Genomic DNA, 27,373 nt, shown 5'->3' with positions numbered 1-27,373 from the left:
TGTCACAAACTAACAGACTAACCTTTGAATAAATTTGAATAACATAATGCTTATAAGTCATACAATGTGACTGTATGTTGCAGGAGGCAACGTGCCGCACTGCTCGGAGGAGCTGGAGCCGCTGACGCCGTCGCGCTCCACGGAGCGGCTGCACCGCGAGATGCAGAACCTGGAGGGGCTCATGAAGGACCTGTCCGCCATCACGCAGCAGCAGTTCCACTGCTAGTGCCGGCCCGACGACTGCTGCTGCTGCCAGCTCGACCAGCTCGAGCAGTGCGACCAGTGCGACCGGTGCCACTGCGAGCGCTGCTGCCACTGTGACGTTTGTTGTCGCTATTGAATTGTAACTGTTGGCAACTGAGCGTGTATTCAAAAGTGTGCTTTTGAGAACGACGTCGAAGTATACTTTCGGTCATTTTCAATGTCCTATCGAACTCTAAAGACAGATTGCTATCTTAGAATATAACGTCAAAGTGATCTATCGTTTACTAATTTTTGTAGAAAAGGCTATCCATCAAAGGGTTATTAAAAGCGAAGTAAGGTAAGATGGGGCATTGAAAACGTCCATTAGTGATACTTTTATGCATAAAACATTTTTCTACTGAAACTATAGAAGACTTATTTTAAAAATTATGTTTTGTCATTTTCCCTCTCACACAGATTTTGGGGTAGAGTAGAAAGGACAAAACATATTATTAAAGTTTACAACAATAAAATGACATGACAGTTGCCAACTAATTACAAACTGACAAGAGGGATTGTAGAACTGTCAGATTTAACAGTTTGACACAAGGGGTGAACTGTACTTAGTTTAATTTGACATGACTTATGTGTGACACTGAATTTATGACATAGCACGTTTGAGACTAGGGATTGAGACATAAAAACGAAATAGCTAGTTGTGCTTACCGGTCAGTAAAAGATCAAAAGGTTAAGCAACCTTAGCGCGATCATTTTAGATATGGGAGACCGCATACTGGTATTTTATTTGCTTCGGATTGTAAGTAAGCGAACTATAGTTGGTCCTGTTTGTTGCCACAAATAATAAAATGTGTCCCAATATCTCTATCTCTCGTCTCAGACGCGTGTATAATGATTTGAGAATTTATACAGGTGGAAACTTTAGGACTTATCAAGCAACAAATATTTGCTTAGTCCGATACAATTTGTAGTTTATCTATTGAGCTACAAATTGTATCAGAGTAAGCTTTTAATTTGTTACTTATTACCCAAAAATATGTCGCCCATCTTTAAATTGCGTCTATTTGTTACAAAAATTATACAGTTACATGAAAATTGCATCGACACAGAATATTTTGAAAGCGTAAGGAATGGGAAGCAGATGGTGGCATTGTAAGACAGTCGTCGGCGTGAAGCCAGAACATTAACGTAAGAATATGGCAACACTACGACAGTGTTGCCACTTTACTCGATACTCTCACTTTTATAGTCTTTTTCAGCGGAGTGATCATTTTATTTTCATAATTATTATTGTAAAATGTTTTACGCTTTGTATTACCAAAATATTTTGTTTTAGTAATTATGATCAAGCGGAGAAATAGAAGCTCCGTAATTGTATTTTTTTTCCAAATCATTTTTATAATGCAATTGTCTTCGTGACCAATGTCTTACCATTGTATGGTAGTTCCACAGTTTTGATGTGAGGTCAAACTAACACAATTTAAGTCGTGATTAAGTTTCAAAATATGACTCGTCATTATACGTTCTTACTCAAGTCACTCCGCTAATTTCAAATTAACTACAATTAGGTAGAAATAGCTCTTGTTAAAGACCAACTTTTAAATATTTCGAATAAAGACCAAAATTAAATGTAAAAGTTAAAATTTTATATCTTACTGTCACGCTGCTGCCATTATTAAATAAATTAAACTGTAAAATAATAATAATAAATAAATAACAGCAACTAATATAATATAGACGAAATTTAAATAAATTAAGTCAAAAAACTTTTTATAAAATCTTCAAATATAATGCTGTCCTTTTCTATTTGTTTGTGACAAAAAGAGACAACAACTAAACGAATATAATAATGATTTGACGATTAAAACTCAATGATTTGAGAATTAAACTAAGTGAATTAAAGAATACTTATTGTGTAATTCGTCGGTAATGGAGTAAACTAAAAATCGAAAAAACTGTAGAAAAAATATATCGAGAAACAGACGGGCAACTTTTAGTGAAACATATAAATGTTCAATGATTACCCATAGTTATCCATTAAAGGTTCGATGAGGACCTCCGCGTGCCACCCACGTCCCTGCGCTTGAGCTCTCACTGGTCGTGTGTACCGTCACACCGGACTACGAGAGTGATGTAATAGTGAGCACATGTAACACTAATAAACAAACAAATATATTTGGCTGGTTTCCGTGAAACTGGCCACCGTATCCAAATAAGGACATTATGGGAAACAGTTGCTCGTCTGTCTGTCACATGTACTTTGTCTACAGTGTTTATTAAAATGGTTACTTCCTGTACGTGACCGGCCCCACACTTGTGTGTACACTGCCTATCCCTTGTATATTGTGATCGTAGTCGTTATGATGTACATACTAACATTAACTAGCTATATTCATAGTTTTACTTCTTATAACATAATTATATGACGTTTTAATACTTTTTATTATTTTTGACTGATATTTGGTAATTAAATGTTTGGTGGAATGTGGAATAGATGTTTTAGGTTTGATTCCGCAGCATTAAACTTCAGTAATGAACTTACGAAGTCACTTTGAGTTTAGCCATAATATATTTGAATAAAGAGATGAATTCAAAGACTATAACAATATTCCACTTTACATTTTAAAAGATAATTTTGAAAGACATTTGAACTGTTATAGTCCAACCAATTAGTAGAGAGCCATATGTATGTATCTAAATTGTAATAAATAATTCCGTGTGGTTTCAAAATCAGATAGCCATATTAAAGACATGCAACCATCTACTGTATAAGACACTAGACAGCAAGTGAGCGTTCTACATTCGAAGGCTACTTATCCTATAGATAAAGTGCAGTATGAAAAGGCTGTCGAAACTCCACCGGATAGGCTAACCAAGACTTAATCAGAAGAAGTGAGGGTCTCTACTAATTTGTTGGAATATAATACATGTATCAACAATGATGCATGTACATGTATGTACATGTATGAGATGCTCTGTTTCGCTCAATATTCGACTTGTATTAGTTAAGACGGCCTACGCTCAACTGTCCCCATTCACTTGACTAATCATTTGTTAGTCAATCAGTTATTAAGGTGGATTGATTCACTACATTTACTAGAATATATTGGAAATTATTCCGAAGGTTATTATGTTGTGTACAAACTTTTCAGTCAACACTATGATTTCAGATGTCAGAGGAAATTACTAATTAGTCAATCATGAATCAAATTACAATGATCATTATAGAAATCTTGCCATACTTGTTATTTGTCCTATATAACTGACTGAACTGATTAGTCAACTAAACTAAATTAGTTATTATCAGGCTGGAACTCTGCCTAAACTGAAAGGCCCATTTTAGTTAACTTATTTACATTAGTGTATATTAAAATAAATGTAAAAAACTAGTCATGTAACATTTTATATATAAGTATATATTAAAGTATTAGGGAAATTAGTCGATTTGGACACTTTGGTAACATTGACGATACGTGCGAGGGTATTGAGTGGTCCGGTTTTAACAAAACTGGCCGCTGTGGCTCAACTTTGGTAAATAGGTCAATATTTAACTAAAGTTTTTTGATGTATATAGGCATAAACAGCCACAAAACATGAAAAACGTTGTCCTTGACTGTTTCCTACAATATGGAATTGAAAATAGATTTTTTATTTCATGTTTTTAGTATTTTATACTTATACACAATATGCTCAAAATAAAGTAACATGAAATAATTATTTTTATTCCAACATCTCTCCATGTGTCGTCAATGTCGCCCGACTGTCGCGCAGCAGTTTTTCAACAAAGTTTTTTTCATAATTTTGTCTCTAGAATAAATTTATACTCTTTACTATATAACTCTTCGCTAATATACAAATAAATTAAGATTGTAAAAAATTTTTGATACTAATAAGTATATTTGTAAATTTGCAATTTCGTAAATCACACCATTTTTTACAATGAAATGGCGATGCATTGACACGAACAAAGATAAAACCAATCTCTATAATGCCTGTACATTCGAATTCTATAAAAAGTAGCTACTTCATATAACGTGTTGATTTTTGGAACAAAAATATCATCTAATGTTCAACTTTAGATCTCAAACTTGACAGGAATAAATAAAAACATGAATACATTTTCTCAATATGATGTAAATCAGTGCAGAACACTTGAGAGCACGTCTAACAGACTCGCATTCGTATTTATAATATGAATGCTTTATATAGTAACATTAAAGTTGTCATAGTGATGTTTTGTGTAGATACGTAGTCGATGCGTCGTCGGATCATAACTCACTGTTTGTTGAACGCAATCACGTCTATGTACCGCCCGGCTGTGTAAACATTACTGCAACTACACTACCCACATTATACTATCTCATAAAACGCTCTTTAATATAATATTAATCAATTAATAAGTTATAATCAGATGAGATTATTCTCTTACAATTTGCGTCAATAGTGAGAATGTATGCCCGGTCGAGCGAGTCTATTTCCATAGCAATACACTCGCCCTCTGATACATGTAACAAATATTTTAATGGCGAAACGTGGGTGCATTTCTTACACCTCTGCCTACACTTTGGGGTATAAGAGGCGTGATATTATGTATATTATGTTTACAGATCTGTGCGCGGTATTTTGTATAAATTTTCTAATTGAGACAGTTTGAATTTTCTATATCTATTGTATATAATGTATTTGTAAGACTAAGTACATAAGTGAAGGAATTGCATTATTATTATAATTTGTATCTCAATGTTGGGACATTGACTGTAAAGTAAAGTGATCGTGCCAGGGCTTGCCAAAAGATGGGTGAGTGTTTCATTACATTTTATGAGTCTTTCTCTCTCGGAACTTTATATACTCGCCACAAAAAATTAAAGGTTTTCTTGATATTTTATACTTAAATGAGGGAAAGTTCTATTTTAGCAGACTAGGCTTTAGTTGCTATACGCGTACTAGGCCGAATATTGTTGTAGTGTTATCACAAACAAGTTCTGTATAACTTTACGTTTATAGTCAATGTTCCTTCACAGTGTTGTCTCCTCAATAGCTAGGTATATCTCTGTACTTCCAATCACATTACTTCCAAATAAATTGACGAATTGCGCCAAATGTTGGAACCAACATCCGACTATTACTAGATAGGACTTAAAATACATTTTATATAACAAAATACATTTTGAAATGGGAACTAGAATAGTGGGTTACATATTATTATTATGGCGCCAATTTTGGAATATTGGTTACCTTATGGATAGTAAATTCTGAATCCATATGAATATGAATAAAATGCACATTACATTACTATTATTTTGTTTTTGGATCAAACAATTGTTCATTTGATTCAATATTTGGCCTTTTGTTCCATTTTGTAGGCGGCTTTAGACCAATATTGGTTCTAATTGTTTGTCCAAATATCCCAATCCCAATGATTGATTGGTTCCAATATTTGTCGTCAAGGTAGTGCTATATTATGGTATAATTATTTAAGAGAAACATTTAGACTGATTTGATGATTTTTTTAGAATTTTTCGTTAAGATTTTTTTTCATTTGATACTCTTGTTTCCGTCTGTGTGTGTGCAAGCAACGCTAAATTATAGAAATATATACCAAATCTTACTTACTTTTCACAAAAACTAACTGAAGTAATCAAAAAATCAGTTGCTAACACAACATATTCAGTAGAAAAAGGTCATAAGATAAACATCAGTATGTGACTTATGTCGTTATCATACTAGAATGTGTCAGACTTACAATTTTGAGTTTGTCAATCAGAACCGCACAAGAGACTGTTTTACTTATTTATTCAAAATTAATAATATTTATAGAAACAATGTTGTACTATCAATATGAAGGAATAGTCACTATCTAATGTCACAGTCGGTGAAATATGACTGAAACTCTCTGTGTGTTGGTTTATCTTACATGAAAAACTGCTGAACCGATTGGGATAAACTTTGGCACACAGATACTTCATAAGCTATAATAAAAATATTAGTTGAGATTACATAACAATTAACATACCTATCCTTTTTTACTTTGGTTAACAAGACTATTAAACAGTTGTACAATATACTATCTACAAGCTACACACATAATAAATAATGCATGGACTATGTTGTCATATTGATAGTCCAGCACTAAAGCTCAGTGTCATATGTACAGATACTAGTGATGTATGTAACAGCGCAGTATCGGTTACAGACTAGCGTTTTAAACGCGCTTGTAAACACAACTACCAGTTCGAGCGAACATATCGAAATATGTGTACGCAAATTCGGATTTCTTGAAATGCGAGTGTAATCGTGTAGGTATACACTCAGAATAAAATGCTAGTCTGAAATCGCCGCAAGTACCGCGCGTGTGTCTCGTATACCAACTGTGTAGTTGTGTACTATGTGTGCACGAGACAGGGTTGTGTCTTCACTTATAATATAACCTATGCTTACTTTGTTATTGCGCTGACGTCGGTCGCGTATTACATAGAACAATCTCCGGTGCACGCGAGCGTCTCTGTGCACTACTGTTCAGTGTCGCATACAACATACATACACCTGTATATACGTACGCTATCGACGACAGCCTAACAGGATCCAACGCAAATCAGTGTAGATGCCTCGAACATACTGACAATAAATGGATGATAACATAAAACTTAATTCCTATGAAATGTGGATAAAGATGGCGTGACAAATATTAATTATAGGTTGTCGTTAAGCTAGCATGTTTTAAACCACATATCATAGGATTTAGAGTCTAGCAAATAGATTCGAGGGAGAGTAAATTGATTCATTTCTGAGTATCTTCGACACAACTCCGCTGGTCTGCACTGTGTCTAAGTAAATGTGTGAACACGGATACTTGAACACAAGTAGCACACTGAGACGTCACTCAGTTGGTCTGTACATATATAGGGAGCGCTTGTACATGAAGCTGTAATGTAAGTAGTGATATGGACGCGACACTCGCGACACTCGCGACACTCTGTACAATTATAATATACTTGTACTATTTATTGATGGACACGCTTTTATTTACTCCTTGTTCCCGATACTACATCAATATACACTACGATACACTAATTAAACGGCTACTACTGCATTATTGTAGTCAAGCAACTGATCAACACACTTAAATAGTTCTAAGTACATATGTATTTTATACTTGAATAGACAAATTTACATCCTGACTCAGGAAAAATTCTCATCTCACAAATATTTGTTCCAACGCGGCAACGTTTAATTATTCAGTAAAAAAGGTACTAATAAAATACAACGCGTTACTATTATTTATTTATAACTGTGTCTGAGGTGTCTGAGGTAGCGTGTATAACTGTGTAAGACTGATATTTGAATATTTTGTCAATAGTGGCCCGGAGTGTATTACAAATTGCCCCCTATTACATGGGACTAACATTGAGGATGGCGAAACTTATATTTTCTTCATACATATCTGTGCAGTTGTAACGGATATTGTTAGGTACTCGTATGTTATTAATTTACAAAGTCCTCCAGTCGACAGCGTCCTTCTCACAGATGAAGGACCTCTCGGAGTCGCACGAGTGTTTGTGCAGGCGGCCCGTGATGGAGTACATGGACACACACTTCTGGTCCTCCTGTGAGGGGAAGCGGTACTCCTCGGTGTCCCACTGGTGGAACACCAGCTCCATAGGGTCCCCTGAAATAATAAAGTAACGTCATCATACACAAATTCCCCCATGGGGATAAGCAATACCAAAGAACGCCACTTGCTTCAAACATGTTTTACTTTTTCCATTCTGAGCTTTGTGAAGTATCATAAATACCATGTCAAAAGTAGTGATCGTGAGATGATCGTCGAGGTCGAGAGTTTGAACCCAAGGCAACACGCAAGACTTATCGAAGCGATTGTGATTGTGTGTTTTATGGTTACGTACGCACAAGCCGTGCAGAGACCATATTATTATGACCACCACAGATCTCGAGTACCAACAGTTAAAGTATAGCAAGTACGCAGCCCGTTCTTGACTGGCATGGAGGACTCAATGCCTAGCTCTTCGAGAGACCCTCGAGCAGCAGTGAAACAGCAATGTATTAAATGTATTAAGTCACCATGCACGGTGAGCCAGTTGCCGTCGGCGTCCTTGTACAGTCCGAGTTGCACGGAGGCGTAGAGATGGTCGCGCAGCATGATGAGGTCGATGACCTTGGCCTCGCGCTGGTCGCCCGCCACCGCCAGGTAGCCCCCCTCCCCCGCGCACGTGTCCCGCGCCGCCCCCCAGCTCGCCATGTCCTTGTCGTGGTACTTGTAGCAGCTGCCTGTCTTGTAGTTGTACTTATAACCTGTCAATGCCAACACTCTTATGTATATCCTAATCAACAAAACCTCTGTGGTGCAGTGGTTGAAGGTAAGACGCGCATACACATGCTCGCGGCGACCCGGGGTCCGTAGACCACCAGTACGAGGGTGTTCGCCGCACCACTACGTGCGTCAAGTGGTCGCGGGTTCGAATCCCACATGGAACTAATTTGTGCGATTCACAAAGTTTTTTTTGGCACAAAAAGGATACGATTTAAAATGTGACTGTGTATACATAATTCTGGCATTAACTGTACTAAGTTGGCTACTTGTAGTGCAAATAAGGCTTTACACTCAAGGCAACTGAAGTAAACTGGCCGCGGGTGAGTTGTACGAAGAAAACGGAGAGAAATGATAGGGTACCTCTATCGGTGGTGTTACACAGCGCCGAGTGAGTGGCCGCTCTGATCACGGTCATGGAGTCGTAGGGCCGGCACTCGCGCGACGCGCACAGCACACCTGAAACAACCATACACAGCGTAACGTTAGGCGGAAAACAAATAGCTCAGCGAGGAAAACTGCTTTCAATATTAAACGTAAGTATCTTAATTCACTGTAAATATATTGCTATTATTTAAAGAAATCATACGCTAAAGATACTTTTGATAAATGCCGACATCAGTCGAAAATCGAACTCACTACTAACTGGAAAACCTTACTCGTGTTTTGCATTATGTTCTAATTCACACGATAATCGCTTATACGCTAATCCGCTCGCATTCAAACTTCCTTCCCCTATTTCAACCACTTAAAGGTTGAATTCCAAAACAAAGTAGGTACTTAGCTTATCATCGTTTAAGTTCTATCACCAAGTAATTGTTTGGCAGTTTTGACATATTGATGTCATTGGCTAGCGAATCGAAAGACGAAATAGAAATTTGTCTCTACTGAAAAGTTGCTAAAAATGTCTCACGTGGTGATAACAACAGAAACTTAAACGACGTTATGCTAAATCCTGATTAACTATGAAGTTTTTCATGATATGTAAAAATCGATGCTAGTTACTATTTAGCCATGAGGCCATGAGGGCGTAACGGACATTTATAATATTAACTAGATAAGAAAAGTATTAATAGTAAAATATAGTAAGTGTAACTCACCAGTTAAGGTTGCCAGAATTAGAACAGCTGTCTTTATGTCAATCATTGTTATAAGTAATTTTGACTATCACTGCTTTATTTAACAACTTTCACAATTAAAACAACGATCAACAAAATACAATTCACCTCCTGGTATTTATTCCTTTCCTGGTAGTTGAAAAATAGGTTTTTAAAATTTAGTACGAAAAATATTCACTAGATGGCAATTTACTAAAACATGTTTATGTTTAATGCATTTCAATCTAGTGCCAAAGTTGTTCAAGCCGCCCAAAGACTCGGCAGTATGAACGTAACGCGAATAAAGAATGATTTACTTGAAATAGTTTATGTTGAACACAGCGCCACTTATATTAGTCACATGTTAATATATTTAAATTAGTGACTTTTGAACCATCTTACGTAATATAACGTTGGGGGCCACGGATTCGCCCGTAGGTATTTAAGTAACTATTAGTAGAATTTCCGTAAATGAATAGCCAAGCGCGATTAGTTTTTAAAAAGGTTCTTAACGCAATTCAAATTAAACTCAAAAACACTCAAAAATTAAACTCGGGTTTCTGGACCGTATCCCAGATTGGCCAAATTTCCTAATTGTAAGAGCATATTCTTGGGTCAAGCTCACCCCTATTTCATGGTACTAACATCGTAAATAGCAAAACACTAGTATATCGCACGTGGTACGCTTACATCTTTCAGTATAAAAGGCGTCACATAACAAATTAAAAAACTAAGAGCTAACTACATTCGCCTTACAATCAACTTTACAAACATACTCACAATCATTTAGTAAAAGGTGCTAGGCTTCTTTTTAGACCGATCACTTCGAATTGCTACATGTATTCACGGCGTGTTGGGTGAGTTAATGAAAGATATATTTTGTACTCACAACATATTCACGAACACGCAGGAGAAAGAAGAAGGGCACAAGCACAGAGAAACTATAGCACAATTCGATTATTACAATAGATTATTACAAACGTGGGGGTAGTGGGAGCAAGCGGTGCGTGCAACAAGCGTGCGCTTCACGTCCAACAGTAACATTAAGACTGAGGACACGCAGAGGTCAATGCTCGGGCGCATCCTTCGCTGCGACGACGTCACAAGGTGCGGATGATGCGCGCGATTCCCTAATACAATTCTACCAGTACGTCATTTATCCGGTGTTCAGTGTATAGCTATGCAGCTGGCCACAAGCATCATGCTATCTGATGTATTAAAAAACACATATCAATTGGGAATCGAACCTATGAAACCATGGCTTATCGTGTAGGGGACAAATAACAGTAGAGTATAAAAAAATGCCGAATTCATAAGTTTCAAATTTTCGGCACACAATAGAGTTCGAAGGTCATCATTGAATATTTATGATACAAGTTAAGTAGTTCCCACAATAAATGACATAGCGTTATTAACTACTAACTATTTTGAGTGATTCCCTTCACTACCGCGGGTTAAGTTAACGCTAAGCCGCTTAAGCTCAGCCTAACGGCTAGAACAACTGCGAGTCTGTATCCACCGCTGACGCCATCTAGTAACGAAACTCGCAACTGAAGGATATATATTAATAAAAGCAGTGCTTGTTATGAAGTGATAATATATTATAGTGTAACGTAGTTAATTTTAGACAAATTGTATGCAAGATACACAAACATGTGGACAAAATCGTTTACAATGTTTGCTATATCAGTTACTTTAGTTTTGATGGCAGCAGGTGAGTGACGCACTACATCATCGGTGACACAATCCTACTAGATACAGCTTGGTGACTGGCCGATGTTAATATGCGATCCGCAGATAGCATATTAATAACAGCTGTTGGTGATAGCTCCAAAAGCAGATTGTATGATGTGTCGCAGGTGGTGTGGCGGCGCTGCCCGCCTGCAGCAGCGCCGAGGACTCGATGGCGGTGATGAGAGCAGCCAGCGACAACATCATATGCAACACTACTGATAACGGTATATCGTGTAATGGTTTAGCGCCACTATTATTACAAGCTCCACTGCTGGGCCAAAGCCAATGTAGTCTATCTGTCTATCAGGTACAATCTCTAGGAAATAAAAACAAGAGACTATCGAGCCATCATAATGTTTAAGGAATTTTTGTATATTTTATTATGTTTGTTACCACATTTAGTTTTGTTAGCTCAAACATCTCTTTATAGGGTGAACCGATTTTGATCACAATTTTTTAAGGTGTGATCCAACTGGTAGTAGTTGTAGGAGTGTAGTAGGTGTGTGTTGTGGTAAAAATGTGTTACTTTATTTAAGTTTATGGTCATGTTTGTTTCGCGTGTTGACTACTTGGGAGATAAATTACGGGCAGGCTACTAACATTTTACTTTGAAATTTCTTTTAAATTATGCTAGATGTTATATCTGCAGGATATATATACGACTACGAGGTCGGCACTTGTTACAAGCACTGCCGGCTGATGGAGAGCTGGGTGGAGGCTCAGAACAGCTGCGTGGCGGACGGCGGCTACCTCGTGGTGGCCAACGACGAGCGCGAGGCGCGCGCCCTCATGGACTTCTTCACGCGCACCGGACACTACTACAACACCTGGTCCATGTTCCACGTGGGGCTGCGCAGGAAGCAGTTCTATGAAGAATGGTTCACTGTGCTCGGTTAGTGATGAGGACTCGACACCTAGTGTACATTAGTCGTATACACAAACCTACCGTCCGCATCACACAGTTGGACATTTATAACAAATAAAATTGTATTCTAGTATTAAGTAGATATAATGTTGGCAGGTGATCCACTCGAGCTGGTGTTCCACGAGTGGGACGGTGGGAGCGCCAAGGACTCCGGGGACTGCGTCGCCATCATCGACACCTCGGGCCGGCTGCACAACGTGAGGTGCTCCTCCAAGCACCAGTACATCTGCGAGAAGGACCCGCTGCCCTGGACCACCGTGCGGGACAGAATACCTTATAAGGTTTAATAAACTTTGATGTACAACAAATATTTCATTTATATTTCCCTGCCACTAAAACCATGTAATACGGGCGAGTCTATTGACAAATAATGGGCACCTTACCCTACTCCGATCTACAATAGACTAATATTCTAGCAAAAGCTCTACAATCAGCAGCATACCCTTCCAGGCTGACCACAGAGACAGTGATTCTGTGTGGTAGTCGACGGTGAAATATAAAGCGTTGATAAGTGAATGAGTGGTGGTGATAGCGGCGTGGATGTGTCGATGTGTCGCCGCGGTGGCTGGCGATAGCGCGCCGGAGCGCGGCGGTGCAGTGGAGCGAGGCGCGGACACGACGCCGCGGACACGTGGGCGCCGCGCACACCGCCGCCGACGATAACGAGCTGCATATTCATACACTTTTATAATTTTCATAAGAAAATGTAGGACCAGTTTCACGGTTCATAGAAATGTCACATAACCTTCCCGTTAGATAACGTGACGGTATTTATATGACAACCACTGTCCAAGTTACAATTGATAAGTTAACTAATAACTATTCAAAAAAAGTGGTGAAACAGCCTGTGGAGAAGGTGTCCTACTGCTGGGCAACGGTCTCTTCCTGGAATTGAGTCGACAACGCCGCTGAAGTGCGGGTTGGGGACTTTGCATACCTTCAACTCTCAGGCATGCAAGGTTTCACCGTTGGAACATGTGATAATTATTTCTATTCGTTCAACGGTAGTACATTGATAATGATTTGATGAATGATTTATCGTATGGGTAGTGGTCAAGCTAGTGTTCATTGACAAGGACTGCTCAGAGTCCTCCGAAGCACGCCACATAACGTCCGCACTGGGGTACCCGCACTCTCAACTCAGTGTCACTTTACTGCGCAACGACTGCCATCGCCTTTAATAACAAAATGAAAAGTTGTGCGGTGCTCGGTGCCGTGTGTCACGGCGGTAGGGCGGGCGGCAGAGCGCGGGGCGTAGGGCGGCCTCCAGCGCATATATAGGGCGGCGCGCAGAGCGTACCAGGAGTCCGCTCCGGCCCGCGACTGCAACAAGCCGACATCACCACCACTGAGCCAACGCGACCAATTGACAGGTAATACTAACATTTTGTTTCATATTTATTAATTATTTTTTTATTATGTAACATTTTAATTGATTATTTTCTCAGATATTTAATTTACCTTGAAACTTAAAAAATAAATGAAATTATGAAAAATATAATCAAAAATAAAATAATAAGAGAAAGTTTGTGACATTTACCAATCAAGATTCATTGAATTGAATCATTCAGAACGTATTTTTAACATTTTTACTTATTCATATTTTAAAAAGTAAAATGTTTAGTAAATGACGAAAACATGTTCGCGTTAGTTTTAACTTAAATAGATAAATCATAATGTTTATGTAGCTATTACTTTACTATATCTTTGTAAGATGAAGGAAATAAGAAAAGCAGTCGACATTTCCTGAGACACTGTTTTAATGATCGTGAGATAGTATTAATACAAATTATTGATAGTGTTAGGGGAAAAATTTATAAAAATCACTAGGTTACATTGTCTTATTGCAGCCTGAGACTAAGCCCTCTCCCATAGTCGTCCACTGTATTACGTCTCCGACAGTTTGCGTTATATAAAGGTTACGTATCAAAATTACATGAAAAATACACGCCAACATATTCAAAGACTAATTTACAAATTGTATTTTTAAAGCGTGTCTTCAAAGCCAAATATTCTATAAAACAATGCACTGTAGGTTCCGTGTTCAGTAGTTTGCCACATTACTAACATCACGAACCAACTCTATCTTATCAACAAAGTAGACAAAGATACGATTTTTTAAGGATATAACAAAAACTATTGTAATATATGTTTGCATTAAATATGAGCAAGAAGGATAATTAGAATCAGCCTACCCTTTAAAAAGACATAGGACGTCAGATATCGAATTGCTAACTTTTCCTTTTCTAGATTCGAACCCGCAATTACAACTTTCTTAATACAAAATATCGTCCCCGTAGAGCGAAAAGTCATTAACTCGAGTTAATGATTTCTTTTTTTATGACACCTTTGAAATCGCCATATTTTTCTCTAATTTTCTGGCTAATCCACATACCTGTAGCTATTATAGTTTTTGTTTTATAGAATGTGAAAATTAACCAGGTCAACCCTTTTGAGCTGAAAATAAAATGAGCAAATTAACTAATTTTAGTTAATTAATATTCATTTCTTAGGATTGTATCTAACCCATACTTAAAAAATACCTAAAACGACTTAATTACTTTTCCCTTGAATTATCTCTGCATATTAAAATTCTTATTAGCAATTGTAAAATCACTAAATGGATTTAGTTATTTTTCACATCGCTACATGCATTTCATACTGCGTTAAAAATCACTAACTCTGATCAAAAATTAACTAACTCGAAATTATGTTACATATTTAAAAAATAAAAGTAACTAATTTTATATATTTTGATATTTCCAAGCGTTCAGACAATATTTTCTTAATGTAGTCTATATTAAATAAACTTTGTTATAATTTCCTTCATTTAAGACTATAAACGTAGAGATAGGTTACTGCAATCGTAAGTTATGAATTTTTATATTTTTAAAAACTTTGAACAGCCATATCTCAAAACAAGGTTTTTCGAGTTAATGACTTTTCGCTCTACGGGGACGATATGATTAAAATCATTAATCAGTTAAGTGGTCGAGCCGTGAAGGCATATGATGAGAACTTTCACATTCGTACTATTAGAATGATATTGACCCCTGCAATGATGCAGAAACATTAATAAAATTGTGTTTGAAAATGCGTCAATTTTTTTTTTACGTAAGACTAACATTTAAATGACAAAAAATGGGCGTATTTCATATACCTCTGTAGTACCTCCATGTATAAAAGGCGTGAATTTACATAAATAAAAAAAATATGCCTCGGTGACTAAATATGAATTCCTAAACTGTATTTAAATAAAACATACAAATGTAAGGTGACAGCCACACTTTAGTTAATTGATTAATGAGAATAGTGCGCAGGTAACCTTACACTAACTAGCACTTAGCGCGTAACGAGCGTTAGCGCCCACATACAAACATACAAAACTGCTCATTATCTATGTAAATAGCATACAAAGTGTCTTAACTTAATGTGATATCATAATGTACGCGAGTTTTAATTTCATTGTTGTCGAGCGCGTTGATGTCTTTTGTTCGTAAAGTAGTGGTGAATGGTTTTTCGATCATTTTTGTTATTACAATAGTGAGTATTTACCATATAGTATACATTTAGAGTTCGTGGCGTCCCTAGTGTTAAAGTTATTCAAGCTGCTTAAAGGCTTTTGACATCTTAATAGATAAAAGCCGTGACTTAAAGCTCAACTCTCTACGTAATGTCCGATCTATTGCTTAGATAATCACTCATTGCAATCATGTTAAACGTTTAATATTGATGCTATATGTTGACTACAATTAAGAATTTGGCAATAACTACCAAACCGATTTCAATGAAAGTGATAAAAAATATTTTGAACCTTAACAAAATTTGGCCCTTACATAGCGGCAACAAGGAATTTAACATAGCATGAAAGTGGAGCCACGTTATTCAACAAGCCTTTGACCAATATAACCCATGCCAACGTCGCAAAAGTTACAAGCTTGATGCGTCATCATCAAAATCAGACAGATTTTCGGATTATTAATGTTTATATGTATAAGGGTGGATTGATCTGGAAACATGGAACAGGAACATGAATGTAGATAATCATAGTACATGTTGCGTGAGAAAATATAGTGAATGTGTGTGTAGAAAAAGAGATGGCGCTAGTAGTCATGTAAACAAGTGCTCCGCGTATTTAAATTGTAAAAATTAGTTAATTATCGTATTAAGAAGTAATTTTTAAGAAAATAGAAAGTTAAAGTGCCAATTCAAGGCCACAAGTGTTATCTACGTAATATATAAAGAATAAGTGACTTTAAACGGTATATTTCCTCAGTGCTTAAACATTATAAACAAAACCAGAAATAGTGATCAATTGAGTGAATATTAACAAACACGTACAAAATATTGTTACATAAACACCGAACCAAAGCAGTGTGTGAAGTTTATGCATACATTGATACTGTGAATCGTCAAACAATATTTTACTCACAAATTCAAACTGACTTCTAATTAACGGCTGTTAGTGAAAACCTAGAAGCTATTCCACAATTTCGATAACTAAATAATCATCACTGTGGCGTGACGGTATCAGTCACCCGTTTAAGAGCACTCATCGAGTGACCTCAAGATCAAGTTTCGACGTCCGCATGTTCTTTTTGTGCATGTTTCTTACATTGCTCTGCAAGAATAGTGACATCTATCTATTAATAGTGACATCTATCGATAGCCATAGTAAATTACCTAATATTTACTTACAACAACAGAGGGTGTTACTGTCCCGACATTATCCAATCTACTAATTTACTACCTATTCAAAAATAACATTCAAGAATAAAAATGGGAGACGAAAATGTTACAATACGTCGGCATAACACCTTATTCAACGAGTCTCTTGATTTATCGTTCGAATCTACGAATTCGGAAATAAAAAGGCATAGTTTACCAGATTTATCAACTGGATACGATAGTGATGCAGAAGATCTAAAGAAACAAATGTTACAACTCAGAAAGGAACTAGAAAGTGCCCATCTCGAAATAATAAAACTTAGTGAAGAAAATCTGACATTAAAAAATGATTTGAACAAACAAAAACTTAAATCGCAAACATTGCATAGAATATGTTCAGAACCCAGGCCTAAAGCCGTAACACCACGAAAAAGGATTACCCGAAATCTGCGACTGTCATTCGATGATGAGAAGAACTCGAGTTTTATCGACAACGGGCAGAAAACTTTGGTCAACTGCTCGATAACAGATGGCACCACCAGTATGTCAACAGAAACCTTGCAAGAGTGCAGTGAAGTTTTTTCTGATGGAAAACGTAATATTGCAAACCAATCAACTCAATTAGATGGATCCCCACTCTCCTCATTGATTCTCAGTCCTTCAGATTTAACCAGCTCAAGTCAAAAACTATGTATTCTTAGTTGCAATAATATTAACGGTATACTATCTATAGCACAAAAAACATTTCCGAACTTTGATATATGCCATTATATTTCTACAAACTGTGGAATTAAGCAGTTGCTCGTTAATTTGAACAAAAAGCTAGAAAACTTCAGTGAACATGACTACTGTTTAATTTTTATAGGAGACCACGATTTTAAACAAACTCCAAACTATTATGATTTAATTTTAAGTTTACGTGAAACGTTAATGTCAATTTGCCATACTAATCTGATATTGTGTTTACCTACATATAAGTTTAATGGTTACAGTAACATATATAATTCTAGAATTGAAACTTTCAACAATTTATTGTATCACGACATTTTTTGTAATTATAATAATTTTGTAACATTATTTGATTCAAATTTAAATCTGAAATATGATAACACAATGTTTTATAAGCAAAGTGGAGTACTAAATAGGTATGGAATGAAACACATTTTTAATGATTTAAAATACTGCATTATTTATCAGGACTCTCCACGGCTTTCTACCTCAGTTTTCCCAGTTAAACCGACACCCCATAAAGGCACAATACCATTTTACTTCTCGACCATTCCCAAAAATCATACCGTAAATAATTTTTCTGTACTTACTGATAAGGGTAAGGACAACTTTTTTCGTAACTAAGCGCAGCAGTACCCCACTAAGTAGTATTATGCACCAAAATATTGCAGGTGCACTAAGTAAAATGGATGATTTGGAATTAGCGCTCAATGAGTTACATAACTCTAAGAAACACGTCATCGCTGTATGTCTCACTGAACATTTTATAGTTAAAGGCGAAGAGCAATTTTTAAAACTTAACAATTTTCATATGTCTGCCATCTTTTCTCGTCAGTTGCAACGAAGGGGAGGCTCTTGTATATTATTGCGAAATGATTATAAAGGTGTTGAATTGGACTATATAAATGAACTGTGTATTGAGAAGCAATTTGAGGTCTGTGGTTTAGAAATACTGAAAATTAAATTAATTATTATTTGTATTTACAGAACTCCTAACTCTAATATAAAAGTATTTTTTGACAAAATTAATGAAATGCTATCCAAGTTTCGCCACAAAAAATGTAAAATAATTATATGTGGAGATTTTAATATTAATATTTTGGCTAATGATAGCATAAGCACTCAATTTCTTGAAATAGTATCCAATTACGGACTTCAGTTCCATATTCGGGAGCCAACACGGTTAAATAAATGTATCGACAATATCCTTAGTAACATTCCCGCAGCAGTAGGCAGAACACATAACTTCTGTCTTTCGGATCATAATACAGCACAAACAATTGATTTTGAAACCAACCATGTTGAAAATATTAGATATTATTTTACAACTAAATGCGATCGCAACAAAAATAATCTAAGTAAGTTTGTTGAGTGCATAAGAAGTTTAACTTTTTCAGAAATCTATAGTTTGTTAGATACAAATAAGGCTTTCGATGCATTTCACGACGAAATTTCATTATTTTTTACACTTTGTTTTCCTTTATTGAGAAGAAAAATATTTTGTAGAGCCGGTAAAATTACTTGGATAACTAAAGGACTTAAAACCAGCTGTAAGACTAAGCGAACTCTAAGATACAATTATTACCTCAATAAAAGCAATAATAATAAAACAAAATATATTAAATATTCAAAACTATTAAGAAGATGCATAAATGGTATACAATCATTGTGTAATCAAAACTATATTACTAACTCAAAAAATAAAGGCAAAGCTACTTGGGAAGTAGTTAAACGCTATGTTAATGATACCGTACCTAGAACTAATAAATTCATAGATAATATTGCAGACAATGGTAATCCAATCATACATGGAGCTGACATATCAAATTTGTTTAATAATTTCTTTATAGACACAGTGCAAAGATCTAATTCTACTGGTGATCAACTTGGGCACCACCCGCATAATATAATTAGTAACACTTCTAGTATGTTTATAAATCCATCAGACACTAATGAAGTTTTTTACACAATTATGTCACTAAAAAATTCAAAGTCAGCAGGGTATGATGGCATTGATGCAGATTTATTAAAAAGTATTGCCCTGCATATCTCAGCACCTTTAGCGCATATAATAAATCTTTCTTTCGAACAAGGCTGCTTTCCTGAGAAACTAAAGTTATCTGTAATCAAGCCACTATATAAAAAAGGATCAAAATTAGATGTTAATAATTATAGACCTATTGCTCTTACTCCGGTATTATCAAAAGTCTTTGAAAGAATTATGCTCAAAAGAATTTCATCCTTTCTCGAGAAAAATGAAATTTTAGCACCAGAACAATTCGGCTTTAGGAAATGTCGATCCACACAATTAGCTACTTATACTCTAATAAACCGCATAATAAATAATATCAACAACAAAATTCCTACATCGGCTCTACTATTAGACCTTAGTAAAGCTTTTGATTTCGTTGATCATTCGATACTTATTTCAAAACTCGACAAGTATGGTATTAGGGGATCTCCATTACTTTGGTTCAAGTCTTACTTGCAACACAGGAAACAATTTACCAGAATTACCAAATTTGACTCTGACTCGAATAGCATAATTGAGTTTGATTCAGAACATAGAGTTAACTACTCTGGAGTGCCTCAGGGAAGCATCTTAGGGCCCCTGTTATTTCTTATATATGTCAATGATCTTCCAAGCGCACTGACCCACGATTGTGTCTTATTCGCTGACGATACTACCATTATCTTAGATTGTAAAAATGTAAATTCATATGAGACCGAAATAAATAAAACATTAAAGGATGTTATAAAATGGCTAGATCAAAATAAATTAAAAATCAATATAGATAAAACTAAACTAATACAATTCAAAACATACAAAAGTAAAACTATAGAGTTAAATATTAGTTATGATAATGCCCCCATCCAACAAATACACAGTGCAAAATTTCTAGGTTTAATTCTTGATACGCATTTCTCATGGAAGGAACATATTAATGATTTATGCATTAAAATCAATAAGTTCGTCTTTGCACTGCGAAAGATAAAAGATGTGACGTCAAGACAAACCTCGATTATGATATACCACGCCTACATCTGTTCAATTATACGCTATGGTATAGTTGTCTGGGGTAATTCCTCTGATATCACAAGAGTGTTCATAGCTCAGAAAAAATGCATTCGGGCTCTGTATGGAATGGATTGGTCGGAATCATGTAAAACCACGTTTAAAACTAAAAACCTATTAACTGTTCCTTGTATCTACATTTATGAAGTTGCTAAATTCGTAAAATGCCACAGCCATCTATTTCCTACAAATGATAATACATTTAAACGCAAAATAAATCAATTGCCTTTAAAAATACCCGTACCAAGATTGGAACTGTTCAGAAACAGCTGTGCATATATGGCACCTTTAATATATAACTCTTTGCCGAGAGGAATGACTGACCTGCCATACAAAAGGTTCTGTTGTGCCTTGCAAAAATGGTTAGTACAGGAGAGTTTCTATACTATTAAAGATTTTTTTAATAAAAGCTCATGCCGATTTGGTACCCACTAAAGTATTAATGATTCCCAAGTTTTATTTTCTTTTGACTTAGTTTGCAGCAGGTAATATTTCAATCATTTATGTAGGTTTTAATTGACAACTTTAATAATAAGTAACTTTTCTATATTTGTAACTGTACCTACTTGTAATTCATAATAGAATACTTAAAATGTTTGCATGCCCTTAATGAGGGTGAAATATGTCTTGGAACTGCATATTTTACTATAACATCTGTATATCTACCATATTTCAAGCAAATAAATGATATTTGAATTTGAATTTTGAATTTGAATTTGTATTTGTGATGGGAACGCTTGTCCTCTTCTCACGTGAAAACTTTCCAACTGAATTGTTTTTGGCCAACCGCGCTTCGTCGTTAATAGTTGCTAGTATCTGTTAGTCTCATATAATAAGAGGCGAGCCTATTGCCATTTACCGATACACGATACCAAACCCTGGCCTACTATTATAATAGAATATAGATTAGAAAAAAAGCCTGTAGCACTTTGGAATCGAATTCAAGACCTCGTGATCACCAGTCGCATACACCACCGCCCAGACCACAAAACAAGTCAAATGTCACAGACAAAGTCGCAGACGACAGCTAGTATAAAACAAGGGTTGATATTTAGAGTGGAAGTCATAACGAGTTATAGTGCAATCAGCATTACACTTTTATCTACATTTGAGTGCGGCTCCCGCGCCCGCACCCACACCCCCTACCGCGGGGGGGAAGGGAGTGATTTACGCGACTTTCATAGTCACCTGTTGACAAAACATCCTAAAAATACTTGCGCCATGAAACAGCTATTTTTGTAAGTTTAGTATTTATTGTAAAAAAAAACTCATCAGTGTCTTAGCTTGGCAAAGCATATGGAAGGGATTATTCCTAGAGTGCACGTAGCTGGTTCGAACCCTCAACCAGTTACGTGGGAGTCAAATACTTTTACAAGTCGGTAATCTCAGCTCGCTAGTATGTTAATACAATAAATATATATTATTTATCCAAAGATATCGCCTCGAGACAAGTCAGTTCGAAGTATTTCATCTTATTTGAGTGAGTGTTTGTTCAGTTAAGTGTGCTTAACGTCTCTGAGTAAACGAAATCTTATCGTGTACGTGACGGCGGCGGGGGCCGGACGGGAGCCGGACGACTCCCGGACGGAGGCCGGGACGACAAGCATCCGGTGAAAAAACACGACGTCGCCTCAGGATATTGTCAGTTCCGGAGACTCGGGCCTCACCTAACTACGTTAGTGACAGACGCTGGAAACTTTCGAACGAAACGAACATAGAACAAAATTCAAGGTCGCATCTACACCTGCAATTATATTGCACTATGAGCTTTTACAATTTAACTACACATTATAATATAATGTTGGACTGAACGACGGCTTGGATATTAACTGTCATAAATATTGAACCATACGCCATATCTTGCTCTCAAAGCAAAATGTCGTCGGTTTGTTGCCTCGGATTCGAACCTGCAACCACTTGCTTGGGAGGCACCAACTTATACCACTCGGCTATCACCACTCTTATTGCAGGAATAAAATACATATAATAATTAGGTCCGTCGAATTTAGAACATGTAGTTTTAGTAGCAAAGGTTCGATAGTCTATAACACTTTACTGCTGATCGCCCAAACCCAGAAACCGAATCCCGGCTTTTGTCGATCTACCAAGTTCGCTGTTCGCATCTTATATGAGTTCGCGTGAGTAACATGTGTTGTTGTTGCAGCGACGGTCGTGTGTCGTGATTGTCAGTGTACGCGGAGCAGCTGCGAGCGATCATGTGCGCGTGGAGCGCGTGCGGCGCGTGGGGCGCGTGGGGGGCGCGCGGCGGCGCGGGGGCAGTGGGGGGCGCGGGGAGGTGCACGTGCGCGGCGCTGCTGCTGCTGCTCGCCGTGCTCGTGTCCGCCGACTACGATAAGAGATCCGACAGTGCGTGTACGCGTTATTTCTGTTATTTATTCATATTGGTCTCCTCCAGGTAGGAGCGTTATGACAAGAATCAGGCTAGTCGCCTGTAGAAGCCAGCTTCATTGAAACAGTTAACTGTGCAAGGTTTTCATAGTCTCGCATGTGTGCACAAAGCAGTCTCTATATTCCATTCTCGTTCTCACATCTCATTCGGACGGTATCCGACGTGATAGGCGAAAGGTCAGACACGTATGAGATTAAGAGACATGAAATATCTCTGAATTAAAAATCATACTGTGTAGGCAGACAGCAGTAGTCTTATTGGAAAAATGTATTTTATACTCAAAGTTGCTTGTCGAAACAATACTTAGTAAACAAGCACGCGGATGTACTCGAGGTTCCAGTAAATGTTATTGAATGGGTGTTGTTATATGTGTAGTGTCGCCGATGCCGTTCGTGATGGGGTCCCGCTACGGGCGCAGCTCTCCACCCAAACTGATCGCGCCCAGGAACGACAGGTATACAATAAACACTCACTCTTGCTATTGACATTCACGAAGTTTCGATGGATTGAACCGCTCGCGCTGGCAGGTGTTATTATTATTTGACATTAATTCAAGGACAGACGAAGAAGGTTTAGGACGAAAGTAATTTTTTTATCTGATCCGCAGTTTACAGCAGACTTTACAATGCTGGTCCCTTTTTTTTACGTCCTTATTTCACTTAAGTTATAAGCTGAAGGTCGAGTGCAACGACTACTCTGTTCAACAACTGAGAGCGACTAGCATCGTACCCTACACAGCAGGAGACTAGAGCGAATGTGGTTGGTGCAGGTTCTTCATGGGCAGTCGCTACGGCAAGCGCTCGGAGGGCGCCGGCACCCGCGCGGCCGCCGTGTGGGGCGCGGCGGCGGGCGGCGCGGCGGGTGCGGGGGGTGCGGGGGGCGCGGGCGCGGCGCTGCTGTGCGAGTACACCGGCGTGTTCCCGCTGTACCGCTGCGTGCGCCACGACAAGAGAGACCACTATGACGCGTGAGTCACCAACTACACCAACATCTTGTTCACATGTGCTCTAGTCTTGAACAAAACAAGTGGTTTGGCAGTAGCTTGAAATGAGACACTCGTACTTATACTATTTTATGCAAGAATCTATCTATTTCTTCGTTTTGTGTGGTTTCATGATTCAGCCATTTAAACCATTAAATGAAATTTAGCGCGAGAATAGTTGAAAACCTAGGCTCAAACATAGACTACTATTTTCAGAAAAAAACGCGGGTAGAACCACGGTATTGATTTTTGTGTGGGTTTAGTAGACCAGTAGTTTAATACGTTTATTTATATGTACATAGGAGGAGTGCAGACGAGGCGGGAATGGGCGAGGAGGAGTAAGCGCCGCGCACCGACCGACCACACTACCACCGCACGCGGCGCCGCTCGCTCACACGACCACTGACTCCAATCAACCGACTTACCTACTTTAACTAAACTACACATGTAATGTTATCACTATGTACTAATTAACTTAGAGTGTAATGCCCATGTTAACATTACGATATATCATGTTGTGGGTCTGCTAGACCCCTCACTGTTTAACAAGCTCCCTACTACTTGTGTATTTAATGCATTCGTTTATGGACTCTGTAATAGATTTTGTATTTATTTACTTACATTTATGTGGTCTGACAGACCTGTTTTTTATTAGACACGGGAAAACTGTTTTGTAATATTAAGAATTATCGTTATGAAAGTATTTGTTGCAATTAATTAATCAGTATTATGACGTTCATTAAGTTTTACATTCACGCAATTATGTATTAGTATTATAAACAAAGACAAACGTGAAACGTTGTCTTGTACCGCGCCGTGTGGTACAGATGTCTGTAGCGCACGGCGCGCGCGGCGCCGGGTTCGATGCTCGCGCAGATCACACTGTAAGTATACGTATACATAGTAGATGTAAGAGGTGTCGCGTGGCGCCGCGGCTGGGGGCGCCACGAGACACGCGTGCCGCGACACCACACACACAGACACACACACATGCACACCTTATAGGAACAATTTTATTCTAGTTTTGGTTAAAGTACGCCTGTGAGTTTATGCTCTAACCGATAGAGTGTGTGTCAGACACTAGACAGCACTGACACACAGTGTCACGTGCGTACACAGTAGGCACTCGGTGTGAGTGACACCACCAGTCTCTCTACACATGAACAGAACTTCATGAAGTTAGCTGCAAGTTCAATTGTTTCAAACTTCACAGTACTCCTTAAATGACTTTGTGTTAAACAATACGTTAATCCATCTTTACAAAGTTATTCCATAGACTGCATATCCCCTTGTTTTAACACAATGAGTGGCTCACGTCGCTGTACTTATTATTATTATGTTAATTAGTTCAATTTAACACAATGACTGACTTATCTGTGATTGTCAACAGTGAAACACCCACACACCATAACAATAAATATTGTAAAATCTATTTTCATGGTATGTAATGGTTCAAAAAGGGCTTATCTCACATTTAGTGAATAAAACATTCGTAAACTTCAAAAACGTCACAACCCACTTATAAAAGACTTATACCCTTTTTGGATTTCCTTCTTACAATGAATATTATATAAAAGTTGTTATAGATTACGTTGTGAATATGTGTGTGTTAGTTGTGTGGGTGTGTGTGTGTGTGCGCGTGCGCCGACTGTAAACTACGAGTCAATATTAAACATGTCACATTATCAAAATATAAACTTTTTATTATTTACTACTAATCCTTGTTCCCCTTTCCTTTCAGCTCATAACTTTAAATACACAACATGTCGTGGACTCTGAAATGAAATCAACCGCCAATTATTCTACTCCTTAAGAGCTTTTACTCGCTATCTGCCGTATACTACATACAACCGATCAATCTCAATAACTTATCCGTAGTAAGAGATAACGTATTGAAATTTAATTAAAACGTCAAACGATTGAATCGCTTAGCGCACTGCAAGATAATAATATTTTACTGAATCACTGTTACGTTATGAGTGAAGTGTTAAGTTTTCAGTCAATTAAATAGTGAGTCTACGTTTCTTCAAGAACTGTTTGTTCAACTCTCAATGTTGCAAGGTTTTATCTGGATGTTTACCTTCGCTGTTAGAACAAGTAGTGGTTTAAAACTCGCTTCGCGTCGTTACCTTAGCTCATATATTATAATCGTCATCTGCATGTATTTTCTGAATTAATACTAAGTAGGCAACAGCCTGTAACTTACAACATGGTAGGATTTTTAGTTAGCGGACGGGATCGATTTGACATGTTTTTTTATTATTAGTGAATGCAATCCCGATCTCGCGGGATCCCGATCTCGCGAGATCCCGTGTATTTTTTCGGGATCAATCCCGAAGCATAATATGACGAGATCCCGTTCGGGATTGTCGGAGAGGGCATTTTCAGCAGCTGGCTACATTGCAATAGACTTAAGATGCCGATTAGAAGCTCGTACAATTGATACACTTTGTATTTTAAGAGGCTACTTTCAAAATGCCATGTGATTACTTTTTATTTTGATCTCCTGGAGCTACACCTACTTTTTTGATTATGTTCATGTTATTACACCTGTTAATTATGTTACGTTGTTAGTAATATTGAAAAATAAAGGCTTTTATTTTCTTTCAAATAATAATTTATTGTAATTACCACACTATCACACACATATTACATTAAACAAGCCGTTCGAATTGTATTATTTTTACTAACTAGACGGGATCCCGAAAATCTCGGGATCCCGCGGGATTGATATTTCTGATCGCGAGGGATCTCGAGTTGACGATCTCGAGTCGGGATTGCATTCCCTATTTATTATTAAGAGCATGAAAATTTGCAAAACTAAATTTTAAAAAAATACATGTTATACAAATGTCAAGATTGAGCATGAGTTCATACATTGATCGTATAGTTAGTAGTCAACCGGACGACAAAGCTGTTCAAGCACGGCAGCCTTTCACATACTTCATATGCTTCATGACTGCTTAATTTACCGCAAGCAGGCCCGACTTTTTAGGTCCCCTCCAAAGCACGGAATGGTTATAAGTTGGATTATCACGTAGTATTTTTTTTTAAGACACCTCCCGCACTAAGAATTGCTCTTGTGTCGAGGGGACTATTACAAACATACAAACAACGGACACAAAGTAGAATCAGACCCGAAACAATTTAGTTTTTTTTAGCTTTCTACTAAATAAGGAAGTGTGACAGTTATCATTTTTGTTACAATTCTACTGTTGACGGTAA

The 27,373-nt window shown here is 37.3% G+C and overlaps 4 protein-coding genes across 7 annotated transcripts in view; 3 read left to right on the top strand and 1 right to left on the bottom strand.

The window, feature by feature from the left end:
* fra (neogenin protein frazzled) overlaps positions 1–7,209 on the top strand; it is a 139,651-nt gene extending 132,442 nt beyond the window's left edge. Inside the window, exon 32 of the mRNA XM_076132061.1 lies at positions 84–7,209. Within this exon, the coding sequence (XP_075988176.1) occupies positions 84–226 (143 nt within the window). The 3' untranslated portion in view covers positions 227–7,209. The remainder of the gene's footprint in view (positions 1–83) is intronic.
* Positions 7,210–7,455: 246 nt separating this feature from the next.
* Positions 7,456–10,870, bottom strand: LOC142984453 (macrophage mannose receptor 1-like). Of its 4 annotated transcripts, none has more exons than XM_076132056.1 (5): positions 10,405–10,870; positions 9,628–9,774; positions 8,891–8,986; positions 8,281–8,511; positions 7,456–7,867 (listed from the first exon to the last, which is right to left on the bottom strand). In XM_076132056.1, the coding sequence occupies exons 2-5, from the start codon at positions 9,671–9,673 to the stop codon at positions 7,689–7,691; spliced, it is 552 nt and encodes a 183-aa protein (XP_075988171.1). In that variant the 5' UTR covers positions 9,674–9,774; positions 10,405–10,870; the 3' UTR covers positions 7,456–7,688. The 4 variants fall into 4 exon arrangements, with proteins under 4 accessions (XP_075988171.1, XP_075988172.1, XP_075988174.1 ...); XM_076132057.1 differs by having other exon boundaries at positions 10,514–10,870; XM_076132059.1 differs by lacking the exon at positions 9,628–9,774 and having other exon boundaries at positions 10,405–10,865.
* Positions 10,871–11,046: 176 nt separating this feature from the next.
* On the top strand, positions 11,047–12,585 carry LOC142984452 (snaclec coagulation factor IX-binding protein subunit A-like). Its single transcript, XM_076132054.1, has 4 exons — positions 11,047–11,338; positions 11,484–11,582; positions 12,008–12,250; positions 12,380–12,585. Exons 1-4 carry the CDS (start codon positions 11,278–11,280, stop codon positions 12,568–12,570), a joined length of 594 nt encoding a protein of 197 aa, XP_075988169.1. The 5' UTR covers positions 11,047–11,277; the 3' UTR covers positions 12,571–12,585.
* Positions 12,586–13,597: 1,012 nt separating this feature from the next.
* On the top strand, positions 13,598–25,810 carry RYa (RYamide). Its single transcript, XM_076132204.1, has 5 exons — positions 13,598–13,656; positions 22,921–23,129; positions 23,542–23,620; positions 23,936–24,133; positions 24,451–25,810. The coding sequence occupies exons 2-5, from the start codon at positions 22,973–22,975 to the stop codon at positions 24,488–24,490; spliced, it is 474 nt and encodes a 157-aa protein (XP_075988319.1). The 5' UTR covers positions 13,598–13,656; positions 22,921–22,972; the 3' UTR covers positions 24,491–25,810.
* Positions 25,811–27,373: the final 1,563 nt, after the last annotated feature.

The sequence above is a fragment of the Anticarsia gemmatalis genome, chromosome 27 (assembly GCF_050436995.1).
Source record: "Anticarsia gemmatalis isolate Benzon Research Colony breed Stoneville strain chromosome 27, ilAntGemm2 primary, whole genome shotgun sequence".
NCBI classification, from domain to species: domain Eukaryota; kingdom Metazoa; phylum Arthropoda; class Insecta; order Lepidoptera; family Erebidae; genus Anticarsia; species Anticarsia gemmatalis.
This window is presented reverse-complemented; position numbering and strand designations above follow the sequence as displayed.